Source organism: Perna viridis, chromosome 3 (assembly GCF_037379345.1).
Source record: "Perna viridis isolate PV_CMFRI_1.1 ecotype Kerala chromosome 3, ASM3737934v1, whole genome shotgun sequence".
Classification (NCBI taxonomy): domain Eukaryota; kingdom Metazoa; phylum Mollusca; class Bivalvia; order Mytilida; family Mytilidae; genus Perna; species Perna viridis.
The window spans coordinates 28,636,636-28,659,862 of NC_142447.1; the positions used below are offsets into that span (position 1 = coordinate 28,636,636).

The 23,227-nt window shown below is 32.7% G+C and overlaps 2 protein-coding genes across 4 annotated transcripts; both read right to left on the reverse strand.

The window, feature by feature from the left end:
- Nucleotides 1-4,781: 4,781 nt before the first annotated feature.
- On the reverse strand, nt 4,782-9,731 carry LOC148621732 (microfibril-associated glycoprotein 4-like). 2 transcript variants are annotated; one of them, XM_088576412.1, is made up of 7 exons: nt 9,574-9,731; nt 9,109-9,195; nt 8,047-8,094; nt 6,700-6,830; nt 5,961-6,057; nt 5,407-5,571; nt 4,782-5,071 (listed from the first exon to the last, which is right to left on the reverse strand). In XM_088576412.1, exons 1-7 carry the CDS (start codon nt 9,686-9,688, stop codon nt 4,815-4,817), a joined length of 900 nt encoding a protein of 299 aa, XP_088432538.1. In that variant the 5' UTR covers nt 9,689-9,731; the 3' UTR covers nt 4,782-4,814. The 2 variants fall into 2 exon arrangements, with proteins under 2 accessions (XP_088432538.1, XP_088432539.1); XM_088576413.1 differs by lacking the exon at nt 8,047-8,094.
- A 2,213-nt stretch (nt 9,732-11,944) lies between these two features.
- On the reverse strand, nt 11,945-21,398 carry LOC148621733 (fibrinogen-like protein A). Of its 2 annotated transcripts, none has more exons than XM_088576421.1 (7): nt 21,267-21,398; nt 20,308-20,378; nt 18,410-18,525; nt 17,700-17,796; nt 16,848-17,012; nt 12,981-13,142; nt 11,945-12,744 (listed from the first exon to the last, which is right to left on the reverse strand). In XM_088576421.1, exons 5-7 carry the CDS (start codon nt 16,954-16,956, stop codon nt 12,683-12,685), a joined length of 333 nt encoding a protein of 110 aa, XP_088432547.1. In that variant the 5' UTR covers nt 16,957-17,012; nt 17,700-17,796; nt 18,410-18,525; nt 20,308-20,378; nt 21,267-21,398; the 3' UTR covers nt 11,945-12,682. The 2 variants fall into 2 exon arrangements, with proteins under 2 accessions (XP_088432547.1, XP_088432548.1); XM_088576422.1 differs by having other exon boundaries at nt 20,308-20,339; nt 21,267-21,390.
- Nucleotides 21,399-23,227: the final 1,829 nt, after the last annotated feature.

The following is a 23,227-nucleotide window of genomic DNA, read 5'->3' on the forward strand; positions in this document are numbered from 1 at the left end:
TACGTTCATTGCAGCTCATTGTAAATTTGTATCTACAACACTGAAAGTGACCCCCCCCCCAAAAAAAAAGAGAAACAACCTGGTATACTCTACACGAAAACAAAAACATGCATTCGCTGTTACATTTTGTAAGTAACTCCGAATATAAATAAATACCATAGTTATTCAGCATTTTACAAAGTAATTTTAGGAATATGTTTTGTTACTTTTTGTCTTGTTTTTCAAGATACCAAAGGAGGGAACAGGCTTTGCGAGGGCCCGGCAGCCAATATTACTGAAAATTCTATTGGACCCCTGAAAGGGAAAATATCTTTTATGAACCAATTTTAGAATTACATTTACAAATGGTAATATATGGTCAGTATTTATCAGTGTTTCCTGTAGCTTGTTCTTAGTTCCTTTAGGCGGCCAAATCAGAAAACAGCCCAAGACACTGAATCAAAAAAGGAATTAGGTTGTATTGCATACGGCCAATACAAAAAGTATTCACCACATTGGGAATCAGGCTTATAGTCGTTTTTAATATTTGCGAAGTTTTTCAAAGGGACGTAACCCACCACTCACGATAGACCTGGTTGGCGGTCTCGTTCGAGAAAGGGAAAACAGTAAACATTTTTATTGGAAACTTTAACTATTTTCATTTCGGTAAATATGAATGGTTTAAAATAAGTTATTCAAAAGAATCCAAGTACTTACCACGGCTCTTGAATATTTGAATTTGAAATCTACTTCTGTCCATTGCTCCAATTTGACAGAAAACCAGTCTGTCAGATGACAAATTTGTAAACATTTATACTCCCCTTTCCTAAAAATCTTAAAAAAACGAAGCCAAGTCAGGAATATGAAAAAGGACTATACCATGCCTATTCAGTACAGGACCTTACTCTACCGGTGCACCTGGTCCATGCTCCCAGTTTTTAGTGGAGTCCGAGTTGCTCATTTACTTCTGTTACTTTGTATGTATGATTTCAGTTACTTTATGTTCTTTGTTGTGTGTGTCTGTTTTCCATGTCTGGTCTTTGTCCCTGGATTATATTCTTTTGATTACCGCTATAACCTTGGTTCCCTTGATTACTCATTGAACCATACATTGTAAATTTTTGTACATATGCAACTACAAAATATATATGTGTGCTTTTTGCAGTAGTAATCGAAATGTTTTGGGCTTTTTGATTTCTTATTTTTCAAATTAATGATTATATCCGTACATTTGTCTACCTGTCTTTATTGAATCCATGATTATTGGCGCGAGAATTTCCGTGATTCCGTACATTTATCAATACATCATTTTGGCGTATCCTTCACACACGTATATCGCAACATTAAAAAATGTTGTTCTGTGTTCTCCTAAGGCCATTAAAGCATCGCTTTAATTCATGCAAAATGACAGTCTGCGTTTGGCTCGTAGCCAAATCTTTGAATGGTTAAGCAGTGTTTTATAACAATCCACGATCTCCACTACTCCAGCATTATTACGTCGATATTTGTTCGTGACAAAGTTAGATACAGACCCTTCCGATAAAAAGATACTAAAGTGCGAGTTAATCATCTTATTTAAGCTGTGTAAGTTTTATTTTGACGTAGAATATGAACGTTTTCCAAAAAACAAAGAAGGAACAGAATGTCGGGGATGGGAACTTCTAATTTTCCTATTGGCCAAATCGGACCAAAGTAATCTCGTCCCAAATATTGCCTTTATATAAAATATTGTTTTCCAACTTGTATTTAAATGCTATTCAGAGTTTTTCTGATTTCAATCTTTTAGTTGACTGCATTTAATGTATAAATTGTATGAAGATTGGCATATGGCATATATAACATATGAAAAAAAGCTGCATGCTCAACAAATTTCGCATTTTTACGAAAAATAACTCTTTTTCAAGTACAAATAGGTTATTTAAAGCAACACTGATATTTTTAAAGTAACTATAGTTACTTTTAAGTGTTACTTCGGCTATGACATGCTTCCGAGTTACCTATATCAAAACAGAAGAAAAACCCTTCAATATTCATTTACTTGGCAGCGTTCCAATTTTCAAAATAAACATAAAACTGACTTTAACTTAATGGAGTGTTGTTCTTACACATTTTTATAATTATTTTGTATTTAACATTCTAACACTTTAATTTTTCAACGAAGGAAATAGTCCAAATTTAATGATGAAAAATGCCGTAAAATAAAAAAAATATATGTAAATACTTAAAAAAATGACTGTTACTATAAATAGAACAATGTTTGACAAGAATAATTAGCATTTTTGGGATTCTTAACTTACTACCTTCCAACCCCAACATAGATTTTCTGTCAATGGAAAAATGACTTTTGGACAAAAGTTTTTCAATGCTTTTCTTAAAGACAGCCTCTTAATGTGTTTAAACGCCATATTGTTATCTCGCAACAGTTCATGTGCACAAAATGACTTGAAAGAGCTAGAGAGAAAAGCCACTGATATTTTTACGCATTTAACACATTAGCCAATAAATAGTTTAACTTAAAACACCTTACGATCTGTCGCTTATGTTCATACGCATTTTTAACAATCTCTGAGCGAAATCCATCTGACCAAAGCCCAATGTATCAATCATAAAAGGTTACACAAATATAGCTTCATCTATACCAAGGGAAAGAAATATCAATTTTTCCCTAAATTATCGAGGTGGGACATACTTTAATAAGGATGAAACATTACTGTTACCAGTGATGCCTAACGCGTTCTAGCGTTTAAATTTGCCAGTAATCATGACATATGCCATATAAAATTTGCCAAATTATTGCCGGACCACACAGAATTTTACTAGATATTTACCTTCGGAATTAATGGTTACAACAGTGGTCATCTCAGAACTTTTTTGATAAAAGATACGACTTTGTTTTTAAAATTTGTGCAGGAATATGAATATCCCTACATCTCTTGCATATGGTGTATATATTTCATAATTGATTCGCTACGCTTGATCAAGTACTACATGTTACACACTGTGATTTCCTCGAACGCCATCATCAACTGCGTAACATACTTCTGAATCAGGGGTATAAGGAAATGCTTCTCAAAAGGTCTCTTATCAAATTCCTTTTTAGACGTCTGCCATTGGTTGAAAAATACTCAGTTTCTTGTAAAACAATGATTGTTTTTTTTTTTTTTTTGTAAATTGTTCTTTGTTTTGATGTGACCTCTGATTTACCAATTATAAAATTGCCAAATATTTATAACATGCAAATGCTATTTAATCACCACCGGTATATACATGCCGACATTGATGCATTTCATAACAATATACAAAGTACTGTTTTTAACTTGAATAAGTGTAAAATGTTTCTATTTAAGCATGACTATTCATGTCTAACCAAAACTACATGTAACAATCAAATGTCAACGCCTTAGCTCTTTTCGGGTTCAATAGTGCAGAGTTTTAGGAACACGTACTGTTGTTATTGAATGTAATTATGAGTAGAAAGATTTGCGCTCCGCCACAGGAGGTTAAATTGCCCGACCCTACCCATCCATCCCTTTCCTTTGCTAGTGGCAAGCGAAATTTGTCGACCCTTTTATCCTTGTGTCCCATCCCTTTTTCATCATCATCATCATCATCATCATCATCATCATCATCATCATCATCATCATTTCATGTTCATTTTATCATCTATTTCATCTTTATCACCTGAATAAAGCTGAAATATTGCTGCTTGGGCGTTAAACCCTACTAATCAATCATCAATCATTTGCGATGAATGAAACTTGCGCGAGTTCCGGTTGATTTCCCGCGATGCAAAAAGTTAAGTCAACTACTTTCTGTTACACGTATTCTTTCTTGTCTTTCTTGTGTTTGAGACTATTTTCGGAATATAGTCTGGTGGTGTATTTTGAATAGTCAATATTGTAAAGGTTCTAACTATGTTGTGTTTCCTAAACTCCATACAAATAAAGATTTATGCCTTCTGGTCATCTACCAAAGTATCAAATTTCCATATGATATAAGCCCTATGCCGGAAGTCCAAGAAGCGATTGCAATTTTAAGTATTACGCACAAGACAGGCACTTAAGCATTTGAAGTGATACGACATTTGATAGGATAATTATTAATGGAACTAAAAGCAGACAGCTAGGTATGTCAATGTGAGAAAACTTCGTCGTGTTATGAGTATTGAAAATGTCCAGATAAAATTGAGATGGTCACAAGACTTATGATTATTTGGTGATTTTTTATCATCTGTATAACCTGGACTCAATTAAAAAAGTGCGCTTACCTTAGGCTTAAGTATGCATTATCCATTAAGTAGTTTTCTGCTACTTATTTATCATTGAATATTTCGTTATTTTGTGGATTCTTTGTATTTTGTATAAATAACTATTATAATGCATTAATTAAGGTGGTAACCCATGTCAAGCGTGTTTCGCCAAAGCAATAACATTTTATACATGAACTTGAATACGTAAAATCAGAAGAAAAAAAAACTAAAGTTCGTGTCAGTGACTACGTGGAATGTGTCTTAACATGATATTTTGTTAAAGTTCTTTTTCTTGAAATTGTCGTATATCTATGTAGTCGACATCTGACATTTTGCTTATTAATAGCAAGAAATGCTTAGTATTACCAGAAGTTTGTGTTATCATTTTATACCTTAAGTTTGTTCTTTTTAATTTCTCTGAAGGTATCATAAAAACAGTATTTCCTTCAATTATTTGTTTATGTTATTGTTTCTGTTGTTTTAAAATAAACCGTTGGTTTATTCTCAAATTTACAGTTTGATCCAAACTGTGTATTTACGAAGGAAAGTACAATTCAAAAAGATGTTTTATTAATATCTATACGGTTTAAAACAATTTAGCTCTTTTAATCATCATAGTAGTTGCCTTTAGAGAGTAGTTATAATTCGTCCATGTTCTCCAGTTGACACCATTTCCATATGAAGAATGATTTCCTTTCAGGTACAATCCGTTGAGGTTACTGTTGTGACAACTCCCATACCACCATCCTCCCTTAAACTCGTTGGCGCAGTTGGTACTATATAAGTCATTATCCTTATCCTTAGTTGTAAACTTTTTGTCGTTATGATATCCTAAGTCGTTACCTTTAAAGATCAAATTGAACATTTAAAGCAGCAAAATGAAAAAAAAGTTTTGATATTCGTGATTTAAATAATTTTACGTGTTACATATTTTGTGAGTGTGTTAAATCATTCATTGTTTATCGTTTAAATTTGTTTGTCAACAGAAAATGGAGTTATAAGATACTAGACTGGTTTGAAGTGTACTAAATCATTTTACTATTGTATATATAATGTCAGCTTTTGATTTGCAAATGAACAACCACTTTCACAATGAATTTGGTTGCCTACGTAATAAGATAGTAGAGAGTACAAATGCAGAATACCAAAAAATGAATTAAGATAAGAGTATTTTCTACCTGCGTCCCCACTGTAGCCACTAACTTCTAGTGTGTACCAATTACTCTCTGGTCCGACAGAAAACTTGGAGTATTTCGCATATTTATGGTTGTTTTTAAAATCAGTCAAGTCGATCCGAAGTGTGTAGATTTCCTGGTTCGTAATTTTATAGATATGTTCATTCCCTTAAATCACATAGAACAGATTAGAAACGAGTAAAGAAACGCAAGATGATGTCTAAGTGATGTCTAACACATTTCTACTCAACTGTGAAATGCATTATGTTTGCTTTATTGCTTACTAGGATACGTTAATGGAGTGCAACATTATTTGTTACTATGGAAAATGAGACAATTAATAAAGTATATTCTGTGAACTTCATTTTAACCAAGATCAATTTGACTATTGAATGTGATAAAACAGTTCCCATGATATGTTTTAATAATTCAAATAAATAATGCAATATCTATTTAACATACAAATACGTTTGCATTGCAAAAACATAGACAGTAGACAATAAAAAAAATGTATAATAATATTTGATGGTAAGATTATCCATCGTAAATAATTTTACCTAGCCAAAATTCTCCATTTAAGGAGCCGAATCCTCGTTTGTATGCCTCCCAGTCTCTGTAAAAATTGACCAACCCATTTAGGCGGCGTTGGAATACCTGTATTTGTAAGAAAATATATTTAAATAAAATATGTACTTTTCTCTAATTTGTATTACTCCATTTAAGGAATGACATATTTTTTCGGTCTATAAAAAGAAATAACTTCAAAGAAGTGGTGCACACTAAAAATCTGTCAAGTCTACACCACGAACATTAATGCTATTTCTAATAGAGTGAAACATATTATAGTCATTTCTTATAATATAATTCAATTATCAAAATTCGACAAGTAAATCATTAAAAAAGGGTGATGTAGTCATTCTCACGTAAAAAATGGGGTCTATGAGATAATTGACAAAATTTTATATCCGAACAGAAAAAGAGTTTCTTCTAAAATTCTTTTTGGTTAACGTTATAAAAAAAAATGTCATAAATAGATGTGTTTTATTGAAGATATTTATAATGAGAAAAAAATGGACATGTCAGAATCTACAGGTCTATTGAATGAGTTATGTAAAATACTTATAAATTATGGTTTAATTAAACAATTTTCATATCTTACAACATAATTTGTCACTTAAGATTCAAGATGTCATGACTAAAGTTGTTTCCCCTGATTGCAAATAGGTTAAAGATCCTTTCATCTAAGATGGACTCATTCAAAATGTTTTACTTGCAGTTTTGAAAGCGCATACGTACAGTCCAACCGCCGCCATCTTTTTCCATATCACATAATACATCGAATCCAGCAGATTTATCAGGGTAAATTGTATAGATACCAGTGGGACAAACATTCTTATCCAACTCACCACAGTCTGATGGTCGTGTAGCTATCAAATGAATATCTAATGATTTTAACATGATTTTGTTCTCTCTGATGAACGTTCTTTGAAATATGTGTACTAGTGTTTTTTCATGCCCATTGATCTAATTGCTTGTTCCTACGTTTGTTTGTACAGAAAAATGATGTACAGTTACTCTTCAGTCTTTTCTAACATTATAAGATAACCCATAAGCGAAATTACCTGAACTTAATTGATGGTCCATAGGCCATATAAGTAAACACTGACCACACGTAGATAGTAATTTATGGGACTATGATTTGAGGCTTCCAAAATGCAAATTCCTTCACAATTGACGGTGGGCAGTTGGCAATCCCTGCACATTATATTAAATGCTGTCAGAAAAAAGGGTACTTAAATTTGATTCGTTTAATTTTAACAGGTGCTTGACAGTTAAACAACACAAGGGGTATCCTATTATAATATTGAAGAAATATATTGCTGGTAAGAGTGTTTAAATAAGCATGAAGTTATTTAAATTATATTAAGTTTCCCTTTCCTTCCTTTGTATAGAAAATTCTTACTCCCACTCCACTAAGAATGAAATAAAATATCTATTTATGGCATCTATGACCTAAACAAATAAAACGGCTATTTTGTTTTTCTTGATTTTTTGATAATGCAATTTCTCGTATTCGTTCTATATGCCTCTTTACTAAAAACATTTTAGGAGAAGTTGTGCTAACGAAGTCTTAACATTTAAAACCCTTAGGTTAGCTTTTCTGCCTTTGAAGCCATCAGACAATATGTAAAGACGTAGGATAGTCGGATTGTCAGTTGGCCAGCATTTATAGAGACACAAATAAAAATAATTGTTTACTAAAACAAAATATGTGAATTATAAACTTGGGCACAACCCGTCCAGTCACTTCAAAATCTAGGTGTGCTCTGCCTAGCCGTTTTACCTGTAAAAATCACCCGTGCGTATTCGCACCTGTTTGGCGGGAAAATCATTTAGCGGGTATTACTTACCTTAAAAAAATGGCCAAGATATTTGTAAACTACATCATCTATTTCACACTATGGGCAAAATAATAAATTATAAATACAAAAATGATAATAATATAATTAAGTTCGTTACACAATAGATATTAGCCTTCGTTTACATGAGTTGCGAAACCTTAATATACAATTTCATCAAAAATTCTTGAGCGATTTAGGATAAGTTTCGCTTCAAAGAAATGTAGAGCTCATGTAGACTTACCCGAGTACTCTCTCAAATGTTGCTGAATTTTGCTGCCTACATATGTATCTAAGGGAAGAAGCACTTTAAGTTGCAGTTCATTGAAGAATATACATTATTCATTTACAAGTTTTGTAACCGATTTTTTAAAAATGTTTTATGATGTTTTTATTTTACATAAACATGTAACCTTTAGACAATGAGATTACGGCCTTGATATTAGTTGTGGAGTTTAAAAAGTTTAATTTTGTGAAAAATTATTTTGAAAGAGTAAAAACCGAAAATATATATTATGAAAGGATCGTTTTTCTTATACATATGTATTTAGTAAAAAAGAAAAAAGAAACAATACACAATTCGATGAATTATTTAGATAAATATCAAGTTTTGATAAAAGCAATTGATTGTAGTTAATATAAAAACACTACAATTTGTTTTAAATGATGATTGCATTACTTCGATATGAATTCCTTTATTTAAAATTTATGGCATTATCCAGTGTCGTATTCAAAATTCATCTGTGACAAGTTTTAATTAATTAATTTTTTTTAAACCAAAATCAATTGACATACTTGTAACTACTTGTCCAGAATACGATTTCTAACATTGTGACTTGTACCGTTAATTTGATCCCCTATCCTACACAATAATACCTAAATGAACTGTCCCGTACTACCATACATCATGTACTTAGTTAAATCTCTAGATTAATCTTACGAGGAGGAATAACCCGGCCAAAGAAAGATATATTGTAAAGCTTAGTTGGCCGAGTGGTCTACTTGTAGGGCACTGGACTTCGTGCAGGCGGTGTTGCCATAGTTGTCATAGATGTCACAGCGGTACGAGTTCGAGTCCCGCGGACAGAACAACCAAAACATCTGAATCGCAAATTTGACAGTTCTAACATCGTTGGAACCTTGGTTCCCTTGATTACTCTTTCAGACCCTTCTATATATATTTATCTGATATGTATATTTACTTTAACATTTGACAAGTTTATCTAATGTGCACACGAACAAAACTTAAATGTTGAAAAAATAATGCTCAAACAATAATAGCATTATTGCTTGATTTAATCCAAACCTTTGCATTGAGCACTGTATCCCTGTAATTTGCTGACAGACATAATATCAACAATTCTCTCAGCTGCGTTTCCATAAAAAGTAACACCTGTAAAAAGACATTTTCGTAAATGGTATTTAGCATAAGTACGTCCTCAAAAGAAGCACACGTTTTATGAAGTAAAGATAACATATTTGTTATCTTTTGAATTCCCTACAAATATCGCGAAAACAGTATGTATTTCTCTCTTGCTACAATATTTCCATGCTTGCTTAAAAAGATTGTTAAATGTATAGAATTGGCCGTTCAACACTTTACACAGCAATTTAATGTATTAACTAGTGAAATAGCAGTAAATAAATAGTACACTTTCAAACAAAACATCTACAACTTAGTTTAAAATGTATCAAATTACGTGAAAAGTATAAAAGTCTTTTACGGTGATATCGATTATCTTTCAATCAAAATATGAGATGATGCTCTTACCTGATCTAAATGATATACATGTATCACCACCAGATGAAAACACCCCTCCCAAAACAGCGGAAAGGATAACAATGACAGAAAAACTGAGGTTCATTGTCTCAATAAAAGTAGACATGGTGACTACAGATTTTGAAGTTTATATGACCAAATTGTGTGTAAGTAGTCTTTTAACTATACAAAAAAGTCACGTGTGATACTTGCAGATACGCATTACTTATTACGCAATACAATGAAGAACATGATTGTCTATTACGATAGGTTCTGAGCGCCTCCGGTTGTGGTATGTGATCATGGAAGTACATATGTACGCATAAAGATTGATTATGAAAAATAACCTCTTGAATTTTAAGAACGGATCAAAATAGAATCAATCAGGTCATGCAAAAATGCGGAGCTTTGTATTGGTTGAATTCATTCAAAGCATATATTGAAAGAGTAAACAAGGGAACCAAGGTTATAGCGGTAATCAAAATAATGTAATCCAGGGACAAAGACCAGACATGGAAAACAGACACACACAACAAAGAACACAAAGTAACTAAAATCATACATACAAGGTAACAAAACCAAATGAGCAACTCGGACTCCACTAAAAACTGGGAGCATGGACCAGGTGCACCGGTAGGGTAAGCCTCCTCTGCTTTTCTTAAAAAAATAAACAGACGAGTTTCTCATAAAAAGTCAAGTCCGGGGTAGACAGAGATGGACCAGGTACACCGGTAGGATTAGCCTCCTCTGCTTTTCTTAAAAAATAAACACAGACGAATTGCTCATAAAAAGTCAAGTCGGGGGTAGACGAAAGAGGAAAGGGAAACTATGACACCTTGAACAAATCAGTTTTCATGGTAAAGATGGATACGCCGTAACGATCCACGAGTTCATGATGACGGAGATAAAACTTCTTTAATGATGACTTCAATCTTGTAGCAACATAACCCTTTTCCAGAAGTCTAGCACGATACAAAAAAGTCTGCGTAGTTACGGCAGGCTCTGGCATAACTCCATATGCAGGTGCTGAAAGTATGTTGCCTCAGATAAAAGGAAAATTGACAAGACGGAATGAAAAGTCATCGCGTTTGTCGTATTGATGGTTCAATAGTTTTTCTATACCATCGATCTCTACGTGTGGTCAAGATATGAGGCTGATTCACAATGTCTGTAGTATTCTTTATCGCAAGTTTTTTGGGGTAGATACGATGTATAAAATATCTGAAACTAGGATTACTTAAATACGTCATCTATATAACGGAAACTGAGATTAAAGGATCATTCAAAACGAAGTTCCATTTTTTGTGGATTAAATCTGCTATAAAGACATAAGAGTGTAGGAATACGTTAGGAAGTAGAGAAGCACAATTTGTATCATCGGAATGCAGACCGTTTGTTAAAAAAATGCGTCAACCACGTCGCTAAAAAATTGTTTTACAAAGTATGATGAATCTCTACCAAGAACTACATATTTGTGTCTAGGTGTTTCCTCTTTTTTCCGAGTAACAATGATGTATTATGTTTTAAGTCGGGATTTTAGCTGTAACTGAGTATGGGGAATTGAAGTATAAAGAGTTGAAAAAAAAATATAGGTTTTAATGCTATTATATTCTGATAATAATCTTGAATTGAGGGTCTCCAGAATTTTTCAGGATCCAAATTGAATTGATACCACTACGGGAGTAACAAGTATCGTGGTAGGAATGGAGACCCTCTTGAGTATAGAAGTTTAAAGTTCTGAAAAATGTTTGATGGTTCATTTTGCAGATCCAGATATGAAGCGTTGTTTGTATGGATACTTGTGGAGTTGGAGTTTAAGAATCCAGTAAAAATACAGTAAATCACACTCATCGCCTTTGGTACAGAGACCAAACGAGGTTTTTCACTATCTCTTCTTTGGAGAGTATGGTAGCATTATAGGTCTTATTACTGCTATTATTTTCTACATCGACCTCTGATAATAAACTTGGATGTAATACGTTTTGCAAACAAAAACAATGATGTTTTGGGCTTTGTAAGCTAGTATGACAACATATTTATCATGTATAGTATCCAATGTTTGCTACATTAGGGTCTTTGAAAACTGATGTGGCATTGACACTCATTGACCTACTTTAAACTATCATACGTTTCAAAATTTAAGACCTCCCATCCTTCACCCATTCTGACAGAGAATCGATGATTTCTTGTTCTCGTTTTATCCATTTTCTTGCGTATTCCTCCTTGGCACGTAAGAACTTTTAAAGTTATAATTCCAAATATGGGATGTGGTTCATGGTACCTGCAATTGGGACATTTAGAAAGGACCTGACGAAGAGAGTTATTTTCGATTATGTTTAAATCTCCAGTGATGACGGGAGCGGAAGGCCTGTATTTTAATGGTGTGTTTTTGCAAGAATAGTTAAGTGGCTTAGCCTTGAAATCCTCAATCGCAATCGCGAGGTACTGCAATAGCCTTTTATAATTAAAAATATTAGATGCAATAGGTGAAGTATAGGAATATGAAATAATTGATGCCTCTTTGAAATACGGGGGAATTTTGTTTGTGACGTTTTTGTGTATTTTAGCCAAATAAAAAAAAATAAAATAAATTAAAAAAAAACAAAAAAAAAAAAAAAAAAAACACTCTTTTCCCTTTTTACGTTTAAGGTGTTGGATAAAACTCTAACTTAAGAACCATAGGGAAAAAGTGAAACATAAAACAAATATGCAAATTGTATCATTTCTGAAATTTCTGTAATGCACCTCAGAGACAGTTAGAAAACAGTTATGAATTACTTAAAAGCAATATATTCTAGCCGGTTTCTAAGTGTGATGAAAGCAATAATTAAATAACAAAACAAAGAAGTAAACATTTAATAAGATCACATTCTGCCCGCAAATCTAACATGAATATGACCTGCGATAAACTAATTATAAAGAAATAGCTTATATTCTCCTAATCATCATCTTAATGGTTTTCAGAGAGTAGTGATACCCCTTCCAATGTTTCCGGTCGACACCATCAGCAGTTGAACTGTGATTACCACTTAAATAATATCCATTTAGGTTACTATCAACGCAGTCCTTGTACCACCAAGCGCCCTTATATGCCTGGACGCAGCTTTTGAAATATGTGTCATTATCCTTGTCCTTCGTTGAAAATTTCATACCTCATACCGTTATGTCGTTTAATGCTGTCACCTTAAATTAGATATTCGGGTTAGGAAATTTGAGATCAAAGAAATTGTAGCACACTCTTTAGTGTATTACCTTTAAATAAAATGCTGAATATCGATTTTGTATGATTTTACCTATCATGTAAGCGCAAAAATGAAATTTCATTTGTGATACATATCTATGACGCTCATTTAGGTAAAACGACAGTAAAAAAAATATTAAAAATGAAATAAACTGACAAAATTATCAATAGCCCGAACCTGCATTTCTGTAGGCACTGATTACAAGTTTATATCCACTGCTTTCAGGTCCAATAGCAAACTTGGAGTACTTTGCATATTTGTGGTTGTTTTCGAAGTCAGCCAAGTCAACTTTTAGAGTGTAGAATCCCTGTGATGTTATATGATGGAGATGGTCGTTACCTAAAGAATATTTTTAATAGGTTTTTGTTGGAAATAACTACCACAAACAGGTTTTACACAAATATAAATTTACAAATAAAAGACAATGAGAATGATCACATTATGTTCTGTTCTCTTATATTTTCATCTGATACAGAACTTTTGCTGAAGTAGGCGAATCGTCGGATATAACCGTTTTGTTCAATATTGCAAATAGATATAAATTTGTTAATTTGTTATAATAATAAAATGTTAACACACTGAACAGTACCGATACAGGTCCTGAAATGTATAAATATATCCAATATTACATGTCAAAATTTAAATCACATGCCATATCAACCCCAGGCTCCTTTATTACCCAAAGGGCCACTGGCCGAAAGTGATATAGGTCTGGGGTTGATTATGCATGTAATACGGATTTATTCATGTCATGTCAAATAGATCATATACTTCAACATTACTTCAAGTTTCCTTCTAAGGATCCGCTGTATCCTTAGTAGGAAACTTGAAGTAATGTTGAAGTAAAGTAATCCAGGGACAAAGACCAAACATGGAAAACAGACATACACAACAAAGAACATTAAGTAACTAATGTGCATACAAAGTAACAAAAGCAAAGGAGTAACTCGTACTCCACTAAAAACTTTATGCATAGACCAGGTGTACCAGTAGGTAAGCGTCCTCTGCTCTTCTAGAAACACCCGCCGAGTTGCTCATAAAAAGTCAAGTCCGAGGTAGACAAACAAGGAAAGGAAAACTATGACACACTGAACAAATCAGTTTTCATGGTGCAGATGGATACACCATAACGATCCACGAGTTCATGATGTAGTGTAGTGATGACTTCAATCTTGTAGCAACATAACCCTTTTCGAGAAGCCTAACTGTAAGAGTCCTAGCGCGATGTAAAAAGTCTGCGTAGTTACGGCAAGCTCTGGCATAAAGTATGAGTTGTGATATGAAAACCTCATACGCAGGTGCTGAAGGAATGTTGCCACAGATGAAAGGAAAGTTGACAATTCTGAATGAAAAGTCATCATGTTTGTCGTTATATTTACGCAATAGTTTTCCTTTATCATCGATCTCTAAGTGTAGGTCAAGATATGAGGCAGACTTCACAGTGTCTGTAGTATCCTTTATCTCAAATTCTTACGGGGTAGATGCGATGTATCAAGTCCCTGAAGCTAGGATTATTTAAAGATAGTACGTCATCTATATAGCTGAAACTGAGATTAAAGGATCTAGCCAAACGATGTTCTTTCTTTCGGATCAGATCAGCTATAAAGTTAGCCTCATAAGAGTGTAGTTATAGGTCAGGTCAGAAAGTAGAGGAGCACAATTTGTTTCCATTGGAATACCGACCGTTTGTTGAAAAACGCATCGATCACACTAGACAGATACATGTATGTGTGGATTAAAAATTCCGGCATTTTAAAAAAATGTTCTGTTTATTTGGAAGATTGTTTGGAATTATGTTTTTACAAAGTATGAGGAATTTCTACCAAGAACAATATAATTATATCTAGGTTTACCATCTTTGTTGGAGAAATAACGATGTTTTGAGTCGAGGAATAAAAATATACGGTTTTAAAAAAATAGTTTGTTATAATGCTAATACAGAATATAATAATAATCTTCAATTGAGGGTCTCCAAAAGATTTTTCGAATTTTTCAGGATCCATGTTGAATCAAAATCACTACGGAAGTAACAAGTGCTGTGGTAAGACTGGAGATTCTCCTTAACAGATGTGAGTATAGAAGTTAAAAGTTTTGAAAGAGGTTTGGTGGTACATTATATTACAAATTTAAATTATACTTCATGTATGGTCTGAGGAAGGGTGTGATATAAGGAATGCGATATACGTAAAGGGTTGTGATATAGGGTATTGATATTAAGTAAGCTAAACTGAATTTTAAATGTCAAAAACTGTATCACATGCTTTATCAACTTGAGACTCCTATATCACCCCAAGGGCCACCGTCCCGCGGGGTGCTATCGTTAGTAGCCGAAATTTTACTGAATCGTCCATTTTCTGCTTAACATCTATTATATAGTTATATAGTTAGGCAGTTTGTAAGAGTTATTGTTCTTGATTTGGTTTTCACTGGTTGATTTTAGTGGAAGAAGTAAGTATGGTTTCCTCAAATGTACAGATCTGAATACAGAATACAAAAACACCAATCATTCATATTGCAAATTATGATATGCTTGTTTCTTAATTTTTATATGTTATATGAGCATAGATTTCGGTATGTAAACTTATTGTGAAGTGGTTTAATTATAAATGGTGTTAATGTAGTATTGTACACATGCCATAAGTTTCTTATACAATTATGCATGAGCACATAATGTTTGTGTTAAATGCAGATTTTGACTTTATTCAATACTGTCAGCTTCTCTCTGGAAGTATAACCTAGGTTCTGTCAAAACATTTTACTCGATATATTGCCTCAAAACTGTTACCATCAATTATAACAACTGATATGATATACTGATTTATCATTTACCACTACACATGTAGTAGTTTTCTTCGTTTTCATATCGACTTTTTTGTTTTGAGGAGATGAGCAATTTCAATCATTTTGTTTGTCGTTTGTTTCTTTTATTTTGTTGTGTTTTTAATTTTTGTTTTTCTGTTTAATTTTTCATTGAATGTACGATTTTTGTTTGTTTGTTTGTTTAATTCCACTTTGCCTATCATATTTTTTTTGACTTTTCTTAAAATGCATGTATGCTTCTAGTCAGTATGTCATCATAAATACATGCTAAATAAACAATACTGAAATAGTTTCTCTAATAATAATGAGGCCGGGATTATATGTCCAAACTTGATGCTTTTTACCTTTGTTCGTTAGAAATGTTAAAAAACGTACTTTCAGAGTTTTACGATCGACATCTATCCACCATGAGAACCGACCTCCTCACAATGTCGAAGTATCCCTCTTCGTCGTAAAGAAGGTTTGACGTCAAATGAACAACTCAGCGGTTCTTTTTTTTTATTAAAAAGCATATGAGGCGTATCCAATCCATGCGCTTTCTTAATACTTGCCGTTTTAGTGTATTTAATTCTTTTATTCATTTTTTTGTGTTTTCTCTGCAGTTAATTTGTTTCATTTATGGTATTTTTATTTTGGTGGAATCTTTGTTACTTTCACACTTCATTGGGACATTTCCACAATTCATTTTACCGAAGTAACAAATTTGTAAAAAAAAATGAAAGAAAGGCACGTTTGTTATATGAACATGAATTAAAAAAAATTAGATCTCTTTATCATCATAGTTGTTGCTAAAAGCTGTCAATGTTTTCCAGTTGATATCATTTGCAAACGAGGTGTGATATCCCTTCAGGTACAAACCATTTAAATTACTCGAGTGGCATTTATCATACTACCACCCGCCCTTATACAACAATGCACAATTACGACTGTATAAGTCATTGTCTTTATTTTTAGTTGTAAACTTCATCCCATTATGATATCTAAAAGTGTCACCTTAACGATAAAAGAAAAATGAATTGTTAGATAGAAGGAACAGTAAAACATTTTCCAAATTTTGATTTGATCCGTAAGATATTACCTATATGTGTAGCCATTTATACCAATAGACGAAATCAGTTGATATAATTACAAAGAAAAAAATAAAATAAATAAACAAATAAAAAAGAAATATTAAAAAAGTAAAACGCCTTTAAGTTTGGATGGAATAAAAATTGCACATCAAACCTGCATTACTCTTGCAGCCAGTCACTTGAAGTTTATAACCGCTGCTTATTGTTCCAACAGTGAATGTAGAATATTCTGCATATCTGTGGTTGTTCTCAAAATCTTCCATATCAATTCGTAGTGCATACACTTCCTGTGACGTAATTTTATGAATTATGTCGTTCCCTAAAATAATTGTCGGAATAAAATTCTTTTTATATTTCAACTAAACGAAGCAGGAAAACCGACATTGTTATTTGAATATTTCTATTTGATATATGTATTAGGTTTATCGTAATTGCCAACATACAAAAGCATTGTAAAGGATTTCATTATCGAAAAGTTTGTAAAACTAATATCAATATGAAACCATAAACATAAAAAATTCTAATAACGTGGAAATCTACATTGTACGCATGGTTTATGTATCATTTATCGGTACAAATCATTTTCTAATATTTTACGAGTTAATTTTGTGACGATTCATTCTTTACCAACTACATAATGTAAAGTGCCCTATGTCTGGGTTCCGCCATTACGCCATTTACTTGTTGCCATGGTTATATATGTAATATTTGCTCTAGCATTTCATTCTATTCTGTTTAAAACAAATCAAAACGGAACTAATTGATTCATGACTTCTGAACCTATTTGTTTCCAAAAGCGTTTTAAGAAACAAACTTAAATATCTTCGTCGGAAATATCCAAGCTATTTACAGAATTATAGTTAAGGGTTATATTTTTTCTCGATTAGATCAGAAAAAAATGAATACTTGTTTTCAAAATTGATAAAATTACAAAAAGGAAGACGATCTGAACTGAACAATATTGATAATATTTGCACAATATTCAAATATGCATATAACTCCAAACCTAGCCAAACTTATCCGTTTAAAGAGCCAAATCCAAATTTGTACGCTTCCCAGTCTCTATAAAAAATTACAGGTCCGTTTTGACGTCGTTGAAATACCTGTAATAGGAATAAAGCGTATGTATTGGATTAAATTATTGATAAGAATGTATGTTTCGTCTCCCCTAAGTATATTTGGTCTTGTTTTTTTCGTCAGTTGGTAAGCATAATTATCACTCGAAATGTGCTCCTGTTTGGTTCGTTTCTCTTTATTCCAAACTTTATTTTGAAAGAGGCTAATTGGTAGTACAAGATAAATTGGGATTACTGAAATCGGTTCTGTATCTTAGAAAGTAAGTGATCTGTTAAAACATATTCAGGTTTTAATTGCTATGTGAACGGACCAACGGAAACTAAGGGATTGTAACTTACGTTTTTGTCAATTAATTTAAACAGACAAGATACATTTATGAAAATCTTGTTCTTAAAACAAATTGAAGCATTCGAAAAAACTTTTTCAGTTATTATATTTTATATTTCTGCCTTAACACTAACACATTAAATATTCATTGTATATCACCCATCATCATGACATATAAAATTAATTCAAGATTCACCAATTTAATATTAATAATTGTTTTTATTCGTGAAGTGATAAAACTTTTAAACCCTGTAATGTCCTATTATCTCTTAAACTTACGTTTAAAATTTGAATAATTGTATTTATACTTACAGTCCAGCCTCCGCTTGCTTTGTCCATATGTCCGTATGATTTGTCAGGGTAGATCGTATATATCCCAGTCGCGCAAACTCTTTTGTCTAAATCACCACAATCGGAATGTCTTGTATCTTAGGCAAAGCGAGGAAAAATGTAAAAATATTTTAACATTTCAATGATTAAGCGTTAGTAGCATAAAGTTTAGTTTCGGTCAAGATACTCGTGGGAAGATTTGAATTTGCGTTTTTACACTGATGAGGTGAAACAAAGCTGTTCAGTTCGATCACATGTACACATTTTATATGCCATGAAATTTTTTGTACACAGGTAAAATTATTTCTAGAAATGTTCACGAAATTTACATGTTAAATCTTAGCATGAATTTCATGATAAGAGAATTTTACGTGAAAATCATGTTATGATTAATTGCATGTGAATTATACGTAAAATTCGCTTACACATGAATTTCATGTGAAACATTTGCATGTTTAATTTTATTTCTTTCGTAGTCAATAACCTGTCTTTATTTCATTGGAATGATCAAAATAATAAAAAGAAATGTTCGTGAAAACTTTCAAATTAGTCAAATATAGGCAAGTATAATTGATTGTACTTATTCAACAGTCAAAAACACTTGATTGGTCGCAAATTTTGGAAAAATACCTTTAAACATTTTTATAGATTAAACCGTACTTTCCTTTCACCTGTGGCAACATGCCATCAGCACCTGCGTATGGAGTGTTCATATCACAACTCATACGCCAGAGAATGCCGAAACTACGCAGACATTTTGTATTGCGCTAGAACTCTAACAAGTAGGCTTCTGGAACAGGGTTATGTTGCTACAAGATTGATGTCATCACTGCAGAAGTTTTATGGTCGTCATCATAAATTCGTGGATCGTTATGGTGTATCAGTCTGCACCATAAAAACTTATTTATTCAACGGGTCATGGTTTTCCATTCCTCGTTGGTCTACCCCGGACTTGACTTTTTATGAGCAACTCGACGGGTGTTTCTAGAAGTGCAGAGGACGCTTACCCTACCGGTTGACCTGGTCCATGCTCCCAGTTTTTAGTGGAGTCCGAGTTGCTTATTTGCTTTTGTTACTTTGTATGTATGATTTTAGTTACTTTATGTTTTTTTTTTATGTGTATGTCTTTTCCATGTCTGGTCTTTGTCCCTGGATTACATTCTTTTGATTACCGCTATAACCTTGGTTCCCTTGATTACTGTTTCTGTATATATATATATATATATACAAACGTCTTAGAATGTGACGACGCTATTCGCTACACTGCCGATCGGGTCAAATTGATACAGGGAAGATATGTAAACGTATAGAAAGGTCCGTAAAATTCCCAACGATGTTAGAACTGTCAAATTTGCGTTGGCAAAATTTTTGGTCGTTCCCTACGCGAGACTCGAACTCGTACGGCTGTGACATCTATGGCAACACCGCCTGCACAAAGTCCAGTGCCCTAGACCACTCGGCTAGCTAGGCTATATAAAAATATAGCTTTCGCTGGCCGGGTCATTCCTCCGCGTAGGATTAATCTAGGGCTGTAACTTAGTACACGATACATGGTAGTACGGGACAGTTCATTTAGATGTTATTATGTAGGATAGAGGATCAAATTAATGATGCATATCACAACAAATCAATATTATACAAACGTCTTAGAATGTGATGACTCTATTCGCTACACTGCTTCATCGGATCAAATTGATACAGGGAAGATATGTAAACGTATTGAAAGGTCTGAAAAATTCCCAACGATGTTAGAATATATATATATATATAACCTTTTAAATATTGGTTCTTTTTCAAGTCTTCAGTCCTATATTTTCTTACAGCCGGTGAGTAAATAATATTCTATTTTTAAGACTGAATGTCATTTTTGATAAACTTACTTATACAGCCTTTATTTTTCCACTGTTTTCTTCTGCCAAATAGAATATCAACTATGTACTCAGAGATTTCACTAATGAATGAAACACATGAAAAAAAATATTTGATATGTACTACATTTGATGTTGTTTAACACGTATTTGTTGTTGTTGTTGTTTTTATGATTTAAATTAGATTTTTGTGTTGTTTGTTAGTTTTTCTTTGTTTTATTATAAATATATACAACGTGGACATGACAGTGTATGTCAATTGAAAGTAGTTATGCTATACTCTAAATCACAGTAAAACATATATCTATACGATTTCCCATAGCCCATGGTACATAGAGGATACTGGTTTTTGTTATAGAAAAATAAAATACATGTCACTAACATAATTTATAACTGGAATATACATCTCATTAATACAATATAAAAATAATCACGTAATCATGTGTTATATCATACATAAATTCAATATGAGGATAACAAGAAAAAATAACTCTATCATCAAAGATTTCGCAAGGCAGAAAAAAAAAACAACCTAATTGGAGTGGAAACGTGTGTCAGAACTAAATGCAATGAACATCTGAAGATAATTACTATGACAGTAATTATAAATGGAGATAAATGAAAACATGAGCAAATTATAGTAATAGAAAATCAAAAATGACAACAGCCTCTTGTTCTACATGTAAAGTGAAATTTGAAACGTCTGAACTGATGTAATGACAAACCGTACTTGTCACGTGTATAAACTGGGTATACTCAATTTCTAAATACAATGATATCCATCTTTACGTTGTAACACGAGAAATTATAATAATATTTTGAATAATTGCACAGTGTAAAAGAAAACTAGGTTAATGGTTGAAGGTGTTTTTTTTGTGAATTGAATTGCTTGTGATTTGAAGAGCAAGAAATTGAAAACATTTAGAATAACTCTACTAAGTAATGTTCTACCTATCATTTTCGGCCCTTACCGGATGTTGTTTTGTCGTCAGTGCTATTCCCATAGGTAATGTTTACTACTGCTAAACTTGATAAGAAAAACACAACTGGTACACCACGAGCCATTATTGGTTTAATCCTCCAAGAAGTAGAACTGCAGCTTCAAATAACAAAATGAATTACAAGTGAAATATATATAATATAACAGTCTTACATGAAAGCCAAGATGTCGTCTTATACTTACGGATTATTTTCAATATTCTATCATTTATACTAAGACTTAAAAGTAAATTTGCTTTTCCTATGCACACAGAAGGACATATAGTTTTTATTTTGAAGATATTTTGCAGTCTGAAACACTCGACAACTGACAGCAATGCTTGTAGTGTCCAATCCATTTCGGTCTACACAAAAATACAGCTGTAAGATGTTTATTTGCTGTTTTAAATTTGATGATCTGTTATATAATTTAAATTTGCGAGGTAAAACAATGTAAAATTAAAGTTGCACGTTTTTTGTATGCAACTGTCGAGACGTGATTAATGTAGATAAGAAAAAACAATTTGCTATATGTAGTTAGTCTATCTATTGTTCAATCCATAAAATATATGAATTATACTAAATAGAAATAAAACGTGTGCAAATAAGAAAGGTCTCCCTTTATTCTGGCATATTATATTGACACCTGAGCTAACCGGTTGTCACTCTATCTTTCTTACGCCGCATGCTTACAAAAGAGCAATGACAGTCAATTTGATGTTTTGGTGTGATTCGGTCAGGGATTGAACCCATGGCCCGCCCACGACCTTCCGTATTCGATGCGAGAACGCTACCATGAACGTGGCATTTAACCCTACCTTACAGACAAGACGGATCTTCTTCACAGCTACTATATATCAACATTAATACTTTTCAACACTTTATGTAACTTATATTTTCCTCATGTTATATATTTTCCGAGAGACATTTTGATGAAATATTTATCTAAATAGTTGTTCCAACGTTTATCAACCCTATCGAATGATCAACATATGAATTTTTTTTTAAAGTACCCACAAAATTGAAAAAGTACAACATAAATTGTTAATCAGTTTCATCATCGTATATCTTTAATCACAATTTTAGAACTAACCAAAAATTACAATTTCAGAGAGACTGCCTGTATAAAATCCAGACAGATCTTATGATATGAGCAATGCACGCTATATTTTAGCCAACCTTTTTCTTCGTTTTGATATCAAACAAAACAGGGATGGAATATATTTCCTGACAAATTAACTACATTATGGAGAGACTAAAGTGTCCTATCCTATTTTGTAGTTTTTTTGTCTGTTACTTCTGGGTCATATAGAAACATGTAGACTCAAGGTCTCTGAAAGTATAAGCATGAATATTTTCTTAATTATTGTCCACAATTTTCCCTACGAAAAGTCTTTGTCTGAACAAACAATGTTGTGTGTACACCTTATTATATATTTCTTTTGGGGAAAATTACCTTTATGTTTAAATGATTAAATAAAATGATTACAACGACGTAATAAGATGGTTTCATCTGTCCTTGCCTAGACAAACACAATAAAACCAGCAGCAACATCATTGTTTTAATCATTTTTGTTACATGTACTTATAAAAAGTCAAGTTCGGGGTAGTGCAATTGAAACTATAATTACCCATTACATGCCACTAAGTCACGTTATAGTACAAAGAGTAATCAAAGGAGTATAATCCAGACAGAAATAATAGACACGTAACAAAAAAAAATGAAACAAACAAGTTAAAAAAAAGAAAAGTACATGAGGAACCCGGACCCCTCTTAAAACTGGGAGAATGAACCATGTGCACCGATAGAAATAGCGTCCTCTCCTTTCTAGAAAAAAAACCGACGAGATGTTCATAAAATATCACGTCTGGAGTAGACGAAAGAGGAAAGAAAAACTTGCTGAACAAATCGATGCTCATAGTGCAGATGGATACATCATAACAATCCACGAAT

Excerpts from the sequence above, each read along its gene's own strand:
- LOC148621732 (XM_088576412.1), bottom strand. The coding sequence starts at position 9,688 with ATGTCTACTTTTATTGAGACAATGAACCTCAGTTTTTCTGTCATTGTT. Across the intron at positions 8,095-9,108 it reads ATACAGTGCTCAATGCAAAG|ATACATATGTAGGCAGCAAA; the intron begins GTTTGGATTAAA and ends TTCTTCCCTTAG. Across the intron at positions 5,072-5,406 it reads TGGCTACAGTGGGGACGCAG|GTAACGACTTAGGATATCAT; the intron begins GTAGAAAATACT and ends TGATCTTTAAAG.
- LOC148621733 (XM_088576421.1), bottom strand. The coding sequence starts at position 16,956 with ATGGAAGATTTTGAGAACAACCACAGATATGCAGAATATTCTACATTC. Across the intron at positions 13,143-16,847 it reads TGGCTGCAAGAGTAATGCAG|GTAACGACCATCTCCATCAT; the intron begins GTTTGATGTGCA and ends AATATTCTTTAG. Across the intron at positions 12,745-12,980 it reads CAGTGCCTACAGAAATGCAG|GTGACAGCATTAAACGACAT; the intron begins GTTCGGGCTATT and ends ATCTAATTTAAG.